We start from the raw sequence: 12,869 nt of genomic DNA, 5'->3' as shown, positions 1-12,869 counted from the left end.
GCGATATTATTGATTTTTGTTCTTTTAAAATTTATCATAACTCGTATTTTCAAATTGCTATTTGAAAATAATCCAGAAATTGTTATGCATCTTCTCCTCGTTCTTCCCCTTTGAAAGGAGACACAGATGTAGACGGATAATCGTTGTTTCGATAAAATGTTCTTTTAAAATTTATCATAACTCGTATTTTCAAGTTGCTATTTGAAAATAATCTAGAATTGAAATGCACGATCTTCCTCTCGTTCTTTCCTTTGAGAAATTGGAAACACATAGATGTAGACGGACAATCGTCGCTTCGATAAGATGTTCTTTTAAAATTTATCATAACTCGTATTTTCAAGTTGCTATTTGAAAATAATCTAGAAATTATTATGCACGATCTTCCCCTCCTTCTTGCCTTTGAGAGAGGAAATTGAAGACAGAAAATCGTCATTTCGATGAGATAATTCGATAGCTATCAGATATTATTGATTTTTGTTCTTTTAAAATTTATCATAACTCGTGTTTATACGTACGAGATCAACGGGAGTTGGAATGGAATGGAGCGAATCTCCATTGCGTTCTCTCCTTCGAGCTTAAATTTCCAAATCCAATCGCAGGGGAGGGAGAGAGACTGTATCTCGAATATCACGAGAATTTCCTTCCCTTACCTTCCCCTCGATACTCCGATAGAATATCCGAACAAATATGTATCGAGCGAGGCATAAAATAAATCTTTCGCCAATAATACCGTTCTTCTCCCTCGTTAAATCCCTACGAGTCGCAAGCTTGAAAAGAAATTGCGATCCATCGCGTGGAGAATATCGTTCGAATTACGATCGTGATTTCGATCGAGACCGAGTCCCTTGCTTGGAAGGAAAATCACGAAAGAGCACGAAGGGGAGGTGGAGGGATCGTAAACGGGATTTCAACGAGTTGCGGAGATGCGCGGTCGTTTAATTTTGATCGCGTGCGAAGCTCAAGACTCGAGAGAAAGAGAGAGGGAGAGAGAGAAGCCGCGCGAATGTGACGCATCGTGTGCGGAAACGGCGTCGTTGGCGTGCGCCGACGTCCCGCCGTTATTTCCGGCAACGACACCGCATTTGTCCGTCACGATACCGCTGCATCCGTTCAGCGCGAAACGGTGGATCGAGTTTAAATGTCGGACTTACCGGGTGTAAAATTCACCGGTTTCTCCCTGAATTTCAAGCATCCGTTGTAAAACTGGCCCAACTTCTCGAACTCGCCCACCATGTGACCGCTCTTGTTCGCCATTAACTCTGAACAGAAATTAATTTAAACGTGTTATTAATTCTTACATACACACTTTATACGTGAACATATTGTAAGAAAATGTTCAAGTAGTAAGATTCGATGGATCATCGTGATTGAAAGAGCGGAGAAATATACGCTTATTTTTTTTTCTTGCTCTTTTTAAAAGTTGAAGAGGGAAAAATTTATACTATTTAATAAAATATTCTTCAAAGGAGACATTTACATTGGAACAACGGAAAAATGAAAGAAACGGTAAATAATTTATAGATGACAATGATACGAGCGATATGGTTTGTCGAGTCATAAAAATGATCAACGATTATTCGGGAACAAAACGGGGCATGGACGAAATAAGTTCCGTAAGTGCATGCGAACTCTTCTCCCCCGGTGAAATATTTTTCGTCCCTTTTTAAATATACCTCGATGACACGAGGGAGCATAAATCACGGATTCGTCGCTCTATAAAAAGATCAGCCAGGAATCTCGGGCTGAAACTTGGGGCCGAATATAGCATCGCCGTTCTGCGCCATTCAACGATCGAAAATGGCAAAGGTTCGTTTGGTTGCCGAACGTTCGAAAAGCGATCGAAGGGGCGACTTCACCGAAATAGATCCGGAAACCGGATTCCTCCTCCGCGTTTTCGAGACACGGACGAGCCGTGTATTAAAGTGTTTGTGTGTTTGTATCGAGAAAATTCACGAGAGAAGAGAAGGAACGCGATGAAAGGATCGGCCAGCTTTGGATAATCGAACTTGATATCCGAGAAAGCGATGTAATTCGAAGTTTTTTAATTAGAAGATTGAAATTTTAATTCGAAAATTTCGTTAGCTCGACGCGAATAATTGGACGCGAGAAGAGCGTCAGCCATTTTTTAATATATAATAATTAAATTAAATTCTTCTCTTTTATACTCTCTTCTCTTGTAAATTTTATCGTTGTATCTTAAACTGGCCAAGTTTTACAACATATTTTTGCAAATCGATTCTCACAATATTTCCAATTCAAGTATAAAAGCAATCCAATTTATTGATCAAGATTCGAAATTTCTTCTCCTCTTTATCCGACCATCAAATATTATTTATTTTAATTAAAACAAGCGAGTAACTTCCATTTTATTTAAATCGAGAAAATTTACACTGCAAAAAAAGCAAACGCAAGAAATTTTCGATTTACAGATCGATTTTAATTCGAAAAACGAATATTTCAGGATCGAGCAACAGAATGAAGGGGAAGGAAGGAAGGAAGAAGAAAGTGGCATGCGAACGTTGTTCGACTTCCTCCGTTTCCCACTCGTCGAGGTCGTTCGTCGAACGATCGTAGCCCGTATGTGGAGCATTGTGTCGAGTCACAGGACAACGTGCATGACACACTTCCGTGTGCACGTATATCGATTAACATGAAATATTTATAGTACGGCCAACCGGGTACAACCCAATCCGCCCTTCCGTCAGCCTTTCGCTGACCTCCCGCCGGATCGTCCTCGACATCCACCCGTTCCTTCTTCTCCTCCCTTCCCATCCACCACGTTTATCCCTCATTATTTTCAATCCCTTTCGCGATATTCAATCGTTGTACAATCGTTACCGACCGCGTCCTCGACCGCCTCTTCAAAAATTTTCTCGCCCTCGATCTTCCATTCGATTTCTCGTTATCTTTCCCCTCCTCCCCCGAGTTCGAGTTCCTCCATCGAGTTCGTCGCTGGCTAGGATGAATTTTCGTGGTGGATAATGGATTCTTGCTTCGAGAAGTTGTTGCCCCTTCGCGACGAGCTAACAATAACGGTAGATAATAAACTTTTCTCGTCTTTTAGATAACTGTACTGATACTTTCGATATTTAAATTCTCACAGGGGATAAAAATATCATTTTTTTCATTAACGGTATATTATCCGAATATTCGAGAAATAAAACTACTAATTCGAGTTTTCGATCAATAAAAAACTCGTGGCTAGATACATTGAAAATCGATATTATGGTCTCCACTGTACACATTCTTGCGCTATACTCTTCCTCTCTCTCTTTCTCCTCTTTTTCTCATTCTCTCTGCTACGCGACCGTAAAAGGAATTAGAATTTAATGCAATCAAGGGTGATGCGGCCACCCTGACCAATTTACAGAGAAAGAAACACCTCGAGCCTCGCTTTACTGCGGAGATCGATAATAAAAACTCGGTTTTTATCGCTCGATTCTGTTCCAAATTATTCATACCGTTTCCCAAAGTAAACTCGCGAACCGTGGAAGGTAGGCCTGTCGATGATTTATAGAACGGTGCTTCTCTCATCGATCGTTGCCGTACGTGCTTCCATTGTTTAACGTCACAATTCCCCCTTTCCACTTTGCCTTTTTGCGCCGGAATGGTGGCGTTCTTGTGGCTCGAAAGGAGAACACTTTCGAACGAATTTCACATCGCGAAAGAATGAACAGCGAAAGGATCCTGTTTGTACGTGTCAAAAGTTCGATCGATCCGCTTCGACAACTCGAATCCCGACATTCCTCGGCAATCGTGTCATCTCTCTTCATCTAACGAGTCGCGACAGTTTACGATCGAACAAGAGCGTTCGATGTATCACTTCAAACTAATTCAAAATTATATAGGATTATACGGTGTATATAAAGAAGGTTATAGAAAGAAGTGAAAAGGAGGGTAGTTCGAAATCGTTATACACGGAAACTCGTTACACTTGTTTCGAAACTCGAAAGTAGCAGCGGAAGTCCGCACTCCCTTCTTTCGTTTCCACTTTTCGCTCGCCTACCGCCCCTTTCCTGCCTTTGTGTCCTCGCATGCTTTCCCGCGGTTAAATGGAAACTCGAAATTTCGGCCTAGTGCAGCCTCTCTTCGCAGCCGGTAGTGGGAGGAGGCCAGCTTTTGTCGACACTGTGCGTTTTCACTTTCTCCTCGTACTCCCTTCAATTCATCCTTCCCTTCTAGCCTCCTATAGATACGGTTCTGCTCGCTGAGTTTTTCCTTTCTTTCTCTCCTCTGCGAATATTTTTAACAACGCGAATCGAAGCTCGCGAAAAGATATGGCTCGAGAAAAGGACTGGGTTTCTCTCTTTTTTCGAGGAGGGAAGGGGGAAGGGAAAAATGTTTCCACGGGATCGAATTGTCGTTAAGACGTTTGCTCGAAAAACTGTTAAACGCGGGAGTGAATATTCAATGTCGAAGAGAGAGGCGAGGAGATTTCGAGGAGTTTCTTTTCGTAACTTTTTCTCCCTCCCCCGAATGAAAATTTCGCGGGAGAAGAAGTTTTCGAAACGAAGACGGCAGTTTCCAGACCATAGCGACTTTTTCTTTCTCCTTTTTTTTCTTGTAAGAAAGATTTTAGAACCGAATTAAAAGAAAACGTTTAAACGATTTGAAATCTCTTCTTGGATTTCTCGCCGGTTTTGAATTCAGGTTTAATATCTCTTCTCTCGATGTGCACGCATCGCGCGTAATACGGAATTTTCTTTTATGGGCAATACGGTGTTACAACGTTGGGAAAAGTCGATGCGTATTTCAGGTTAAATGCGAGCGGACATAATGGCGAGGTAATGTATTTCCATGAAAAAAAGTAGATATTAAACGCTGGTTGAATGCAAACTTGCCGAGATCGACCCGATAATCTTGCGTCTCTCTCTCATCTTTATTACGAATTTCTTTGATAGTTTATAACGATTAAAGATTATCACGTTCTTATCACGTTCGAGGCAAAATTGATGGAAATTTCCATCACACGTTTAGAAAGATAGTAATTGGGACGATTGTACGTACATTTGTAGTACCTTCCTCTAGTCGATCGAACCTTCTCTGTCCGACGTGGCGGCCATCTTGATACGAAGATTAATTCGAAAAAGATTACGTCGATCTCGAAAATTCTTCGCTTCGCATTATACGTAATTTCAAACGGTGATGAAATAACGACACGATGCAATAGTTTTGCAATAATGTTTCGCCATCGATTCGAAACTTCGACCGTGGAGAAAGAAAAAGTAAAAAACGCAGAATCTTCCGTTTTATTGTCTCGAAATAACCAAGGCAAAAATTCCGTTATGGATCATTTCCTGTATCCATCCATTTCTTTTCGATCTATCTTTTCGTTAACAAAAGCGAAACTTTCATCCCTTGGTGTATCATCATTGACAATTCCTGCGATGTATCGATCAATGTTTTCTCATCAACAAAGCAAAAATGTATCCATCATCGACTATCCTCCGTATCCTCCATCCTCCTTTCATCGATCCCCGCATCAATCGTATATCTTCTCATCGATCAAAAAAACAAAAATTCCATACCGCCAGAAAAACGCAATCCTCGACGATTCCCTTGATGTATCCCCCATAAAATATCGATCTATCTTTTTTTTTATTATTATTATTATTAACGAATCGATAGACGATACATAACAATTCCCAAATGGTGAACACTGCACGCGGCCAATCGAGGGTGAATTACTCTTGCTTGCGATCGAAACCGATTTCAAGGGAATTGATATCGGTTACGTGCCATTAATAACGTCCACGCGTCGACAAACAGGCGGAATTGGGGATATCCGGTCCTGGCCAATTCCTTGACTACACGCATGTCGGCACAATTTGAGAACAACATCGGGCAAGGATTCCCCGTGACGCATGAGTTTGGACGATCCTCGTCTTTGGACTGGTTTCGAGGTCGTGTTCGACATCGTCAATTTCCTCCACGAGGAATTAATGTTTCTATTTATTGGCAACCCTCAACTCTCCGAAGGTTGTTAAGTGCTTGATACGGTAAAAAGTGGAATTCAAAGTTTGCCAGGCTTTTATTATTATTGTTATTATTATTGCAGATCGAAAGAGTTTCTTATTTGCTTCTTATATATTTATAAGAACGGGGGAATATTTACGTAAATCTTGGAGAATCGTATTATTCGATTATTTTTACAAATCAATACGTACGACATCTAATTGTTAAAGATTTGGAAAAGAAAGAAGCGATATTTATCGCAAATTTCATTGATACACTTTGATCGTTTCTCCAAATATTTCCTTCGTTTGAATACTTGGCTCATTGACGCGTTCGATTCGCGGTTTAACGTCGAAAGAGAAGAGAAGAACAGTCAACGTAAAATTGAAAGCTTTTATATTGGCCGATGGATCTAGCTAGTTCGCCAGTTTCCAACTCATCTCATCGTTTCGAAACGAAATCTCGAATTATTCGACTGGTAGCAGTACAAACGTTTGGTGCTGGCGATTCGAAAGCGATTCACGACTTTTCCCAATTTATAGAATTCTACAAACGGGCGAAATTAATGGAAAGTGAAGGGTGAACTGCAGAATTGAATTATCCATTACGTACGATATGTTGCAATAGTAAAATTTATCGCCAAAGTTGCGATAGTTTAATCGGTTTAAATGGAATAGAGCTTTTTACGAAAATTTATCGTCGTGGTGAAATTAATCGTCGCCATCGTTTCGCACACGAAGGAAGGATCGGCTTCGATCTGTCTCCTTCCTATCGAATATCAGCTGGAATCGTTACTCGACCAAACTGTTGCCGTCACGAGAAAAAAAAACAGCGTGAATCGAGGAAATGAAAATCGATAGAATTCGCGACGCTACATAAAACTCATCTGTCGAGGATGAAATCTCTCGGCAATCTTCCTTAATGGAAAAGAAATTTATCAAACTGTGCGAGATTCGTCTGAAGAAACGAAACGATGTTTTCAAAAATCATTTCGAACGAGAGGGCCTAATTGAAGGAATTCTGTCGATTGTATGGTGCGATCGAGACTAGGCCTTCGAGAGAGGTAACTTGTTTGGCTCCTGGTCGTTTCGTCGCCTAAGAATAATTTTTCCCGATCAAAGGTTTGGCTTTCTTCCGAATTTGGAAAGTGGATGCCAGACAGTTTTGCGCATTGGCCAAAGTAGAAGAGTAATCGCGCTGCCAAATTTTCTACAAGGTGATACGTAAATGGATCTCTGTAGGGGATGAATTTTTGACCTTGACCTACCTTTTCGAAGTATTTTCACGAAATAGGTTTGATTATTGCGCGAAATTTTCAAGACAGATCGAAATTTAATGTAAAATCGATTAGGCGAAATAATCAAAAGTTAGGAAAAGATCTTATATTTTACTCCTATAATTTGTGAGAAATTCAAAGTGGAAGATTAATGTGTTGGAATATTACCGATCTATATACTCGGTTTCGTTCTTATTTCGAAAATAATAAGAAAGAAATTGTATCCCAATTTTTGCAACTTCGAAACTGCGACGTTCTACTTATGAAAATGGATAGACTTCGTAAATAGTTAGAATTGCATAAGAGGAGAAAGGGGAGAGTTTCGATATTTTTTATTATCTCATTGCTCGAAATTCTCGATAGCGCGGACTTATAAAGTCTGAATTTACCTAGAAATTCTAGTCGAGTTGCGGTTATAAACAAAATTTCCATGAAACGGTAACTAGGCGACTCCGCTTAAGACCTACTTGCGATTTGCATTCTGGATTAACAACGAAATTTTATACAAATGACAATATTGCCGGGAAAACTTCAATCTCTCTCCATTTCAACTATATTCTTCAACGTACAAACAAACGTCCAGAGAAGAACAATCCCCCTTTATTTGCTGTTAAAATTTTTCACTTTTCTTCCTTTGAAATAACGAGTGCAATTTAATGTATCAAATTTAGAAGAAATAACGTTTCAATATACAATAATTTTATTTCATGCATATTTATAACGTATGCTTGAATAATAAATTCAAACTCAAATAACTTGTTTGATACACAAGCAAGAAAATGATATGCATACAATAATACAAACTTCTAGAAATATTCTGCTTTAAAAATTGCTTGCAGAAAGATAAACGTGTATTTGTTCTTACGGAACTGACGCAAGTATGTCGATAAACCCACACGTCAAGCATAATACGTAAAGTCTGATAAATCTTATGCTCACAATGGCGCGCATCAACCGACCAAGGAACAAAAACGAATATCGATTTATTTGCGTTCGAAAAGCAAAAAGCGAAAACACTGTGTTTGTCTATTGTACACGTTGAAATAGATCGAGCGGGGGCCACCGATACGATAAAGCTAATTTCGCTTTGAGATTGAGAGATTATCGAATTTGCGGTCAGAGTGTGTTGCCGCGTATCTTGGTTGAATCTACCTATGTGAAATATGAAACCAACTTTCCCGCTTAATCAGTACGTCTCCCTTCCAGATAAAAGGGGAAACGAACCGCTTGCGGCCTCGTTTAAATTTTCGCGGCTGAGACAAGAACAATGGCGGATTAAGCGAACCGTGTCTTATCCTAAAACCAAGCAAAAGGAAAACACTATTCTAATTTAATTATACATACAGGTATCAGAATTCGAAACAGATTATCGATTTTTCGATACAAACTACGTGAGTCATAAAACGTTGCACGAAATCCAAATAATAATACACAATCCGCGATAGGATCATCTCTAAAAGGATTGTACAAAAATAATGAATTTTTATGTATGTTAAATGAAATGAAAAAATAGAACAGATCTTTAAAATTAGCACAAGATTTTCTTTTTTTTTTCGAAATTTTAAAAACAAGTAGAATAATGGAATAAACGTAGAAAATGTGTGATTGATCGATCTCTGTGATGTTTAGATTTCACGATGCGTATGCATCATGTAAAATCGTAAAATTGAATCGATTATGGAGGAACCTTCGACGTGATTCTAGCTTAACGGTACGAGCTTGATCCATTAAGCAGGTTGGATTAATCAAGTTTGTGACCCTCTTTTTTGTTCTTACGTAAATTCAGCATAAGGCACTAAGGCTTCGCCAATATTTAAAGATACGTACGAGACGATTTCGAACTGATACAGGTTTCCATTGCTCGTGTCGTTAATGGAGGAAATTTTCATCTTTCTTTCTACGCATCTTTCTAACGCCTTCCCGTTTATTCGTTCGCTTATTTAAAATAAAAGACGTGAAGAATGCTTATTACAGTAAGTGTATTTAATATATTTATTGCATTATAATTCGATTATAAATAATTAACGAGCGATTGAGCGTAATTGAAATGTTTTTCTATGTTTGGAACAGAATTTTATTCGACGTGCACAAACGGAAAAAGGATAAATATTTCTCTAAGTTAAGAAACGTTTTAAATTCTTCTGCCATTTTAAATTCATTCGATCGATTGGCATACGTAAAGTATTATTCCAAGGAATCTGAAGAAGGGACGCATCTTGTCTAAAAATTTTCAAGATAAAAGTGTTTTACAAAAGAAACATCGAGGACAATCCTTGGGGAAAAAAAATTTGGCCAGAGGAATCCTCGACTCGATATGATTCATTCAACGTGATTTTTGGCAAGAAGGATCGAGATGAAAAAAATCTCCAAAATTTTTCCAAGACGAGAGCCAAAGAAAATTCGGGTTGATGAGAAATTTGGAAAAAATGGTGGCGCCAACTATTTTCGTGTTACGACACGAAGAAGTTGATTTTTAAACTCTTTCTCGTCAAACTTTCTCGTCTCGATTCCCCTCTTCCGTCCTTCTTTTTGTTGCCCGAAATGTCGGATGAGACATCTATCTCTGGTCGAAATAAAAAATGATAAGCGAGAACGAGGAGAAAATGGCCGCGTGACGAGCGAGTCCAAGTGTTTCCATTCTCAGAGAGACATTTTTCGGTCGAGAACAATTTCATAAATGTATCTGGTATTCGTTTCGCTTTTGAGATGAAAAAAAAAAAAAAAAAAAAAAAGAAAGAAAGAAAGAAAAAAAAAAAAAAAAAAAAAAAAAAGAAAGAAAGAAAGAAAAAAAAAAAAAAAAAAAAAAAAAAGAAAGAAAGAAAGAAAAAAAAAAAAAAAAAAAAAAAAAAGAAAGAAAGAAAGAAAAAGAAAAAAAAGAAAAAAAAAGAAGAAGTCGTATCGAAAAATACACAATGGGATGATCCCTTCTTTCGCGTTGAGATCTCCATTCGAGCACGTATGCTGGACGGAGAAAGATTTACAAGCTCGAATGAGTGCTTCGTTCGCGCGAAAAAAAATGAGCAAGAGAAGCGATGAATTATTACGCGGGACATCCATGTGTCATTCTTTGAGCACGCCGCGTCTTTTTTTCATAGACTCTCCGTCCCTGTAAATCTTCATTTCCGTCGACCTTTTTCTCCCTCTTTCATCCAAAACGGGGAGGAAGCACACCCTTCGAGTTTAGGGAAGCGGATTCTCTTTCTTTAAAGAGAGGAAACCTTCAACCAAAAATTCTAAACCTAAACCGGACCTGACTGAAAGATGGAAAATTATTTATCGAAATAACGAAAGCGTCGCGTGTCGTTTCTTTTATTTTTATATATATATATAAATATCGTTTTATTCTTTCAAACGTTTGCTTGCTCGAATCGGACATTTTCTTTAACATCTCTTCAACATTTAAATTCGCAGAGGGATAAAAACTTGAACAACTCGAGATTAAGTTTACGAGCTTTCCAAGTAAAGCAGCGAAAATTCTCAACGATACCGAAAGATACGCGGTTTCGTATAACGCGTAAACGTTATCTCTGCACGAGTTGTGAAAGTCCAGTCGTAGTCCATGCATAGCTTTTCGAAGCTGATTGTCAAAATTTCGGAGTATTAAATTATTATCTGGACACAATTGTACGAGCGAAACAATTCGACTTTTTTCGACACGATGTTTCGTCAGAGTGGACACGCGGCAGGGGTTGTTTTTCATCCCCTACGTCAGCGCATCGTGACGTATGCACGTCCAGCTCTTTTAATCGCGTATGACCTACATATCCCCCCGATTCTTCTGTCTTCTGTTTACTCGCACGTACTCGCCGCGAAATATATATTGGAATCTCGATAATTCGTTTCGTTTAACGCGCGAATTTTCGATAACGCGAATCGAAAAGAATTGATTCGGGATTCGTATTATTTTAATAACACGCCCGGCAAAATTAATTTTAATTTCGTAACGTGGAACACTTAAAATATTTTTAATCCTCCTAACAGACAATCGTTTATTTCTGGGGCGAAATTTCATCTCGAAAGTATTTTAATATTCTGCTTTTAAATATTTGATTGGATTTGGAAACGATCGCATAATGGAAATAGAGACTTCGTATAAATATCCCTGAATTCTATCTCTCTATCTCCTCGAGAGAATTTTAATTTTTTTTAAACCTTGCAAATATCAAACTCGATAAAAGATGATCGTATAACGAAGTGGATACTTGATAAGTAAATTCCCAAAATATCTTCAAACAGTTTCTTAAGAAGCGAGAACAGAAAAGAAAAATAATCGTGGACAAGATTTTATACGAATCCAAACACATTTTTTTCTCTCCGATAATATCGATAAATTTAAACTTTTCAACCCTCTCTCGAAACTCGTTCGATTAACCCTCCTTCCCTCGTGGTGGAAGCCATAAAAAAAAATAAGATAGTTGAAGCAACAGATTACGTAAGAAGAGATCCAAGACGATACGATTGGAAAAGGCGGGGAAGCGACGAAATTTTTAAACGGCCGACGTTTCATCCCTTGTGAATATAAATAAGTGAGAGAAACAGATCAAGATAAGAATGGATTGAACGAAAAGGATTGAAATGAATCGATGATGAAGAATGAGAGCGGAGGATGTGTCTGTGACGAGCAAGAGTTTCGCGATGATGATGCGAATTGATTTCAAAACAAAGGGGGAGGGGAGGGGGCGACGCGATCAGAAACTTTCGTTTCGAATACACTGCTGAGTATTGGTTAATTGAAAGTTTAAATGACGGAGGGAAAATTTGCCCACGCTTCTGAATCAATTATCCCTTCCTCGAGTGCTCGAGTTGAAACTTGGTGGAAAAGCTTCCCTCCTCTTTTTTCTTTTTTTTTTTTTTCAATTAATTGGCAAGAAATTAATTTCGACATTCAAATTTTGGTTTTATCGATCGAGCCTCGAACGAAATGTCACGAAATGTGAAAAAATATAACGTAAAATAATTTTCGTAATATTTTTACGTAAAATTGGGATGATTCTTTTGCAACTTATTAACTTGTAAAAATGTTTCTGACAATATTTATCTTAAATTTCATCCACAATTCTAAAACTCTTCTATCCCATTTACTACCTAATTTACTCCTAATATTTTCTTTTCTGCTTAATTGTAAGTTAACGTAAACAAGCACAACGTGAAAGCTCGTTAACAAAAAGAAGTATCATCATTATTATTATTATCTTAAACGTGGATGGATATATATATATCATGTAACATATATATATATATATATTCACGTAACTATTTTCCTTCGTTCGGAAAAGAGGTTCGCAAACAGAGTTCTCGAATAACTTTCCAAGAGTGTTTTAATGGAAAAAAAGAAAAAAGAAAAAAAGAAGAAGAAGAAGAAGAAGAAAAACGGAGGAAGGAACGGAGAATGGGTTCACTCACTGTGAAGATGATCGTCAACCTTCGCCTGGAGCATGTTGAAGCTCGAGCTAGGTTGATACGGCTGCTGATCGCGAATACCGCCGCACGCGAACTGATAAAAGTCCTTGCAAGGATCCATCCCCTTCCTCATGAACGCCACCATCCGCTTCGAGGCTTCCTCGCAGGCTTTCGAGTCGCACAAACCCTCCTGGCCATCCCTCTCCCTGATACAGGCCTCGTCCTGCAATCAAAATCG

General features: G+C 38.5%; 1 protein-coding gene across 5 annotated transcripts in view; it reads right to left on the bottom strand.

The window, feature by feature from the left end:
- The window catches only part of LOC102671618 (endothelin-converting enzyme 1-like), a 69,270-nt gene that overhangs the window by 47,944 nt on the left and 8,457 nt on the right, over window positions 1–12,869 (bottom strand). For 4 of the 5 annotated variants that reach the window (XM_031510871.1, XM_006616565.2, XM_031510872.1 and 1 more), the window contains exons 3-4: window positions 12,635–12,854; window positions 1,152–1,259 (exon numbers count right to left, since the gene is read on the bottom strand). In XM_031510871.1, the coding sequence (XP_031366731.1) occupies window positions 1,152–1,259; window positions 12,635–12,854 (328 nt within the window). The remainder of the gene's footprint in view (window positions 1–1,151; window positions 1,260–12,634; window positions 12,855–12,869) is intronic. The other variant, XM_031510873.1, reaches the window with a different exon arrangement.

The sequence above is a fragment of the Apis dorsata genome, unplaced genomic scaffold (assembly GCF_000469605.1).
Source record: "Apis dorsata unplaced genomic scaffold, Apis dorsata 1.3 scaffold_265, whole genome shotgun sequence".
Classification (NCBI taxonomy): Eukaryota; Metazoa; Arthropoda; class Insecta; order Hymenoptera; family Apidae; genus Apis; species Apis dorsata.
This window is presented reverse-complemented; position numbering and strand designations above follow the sequence as displayed.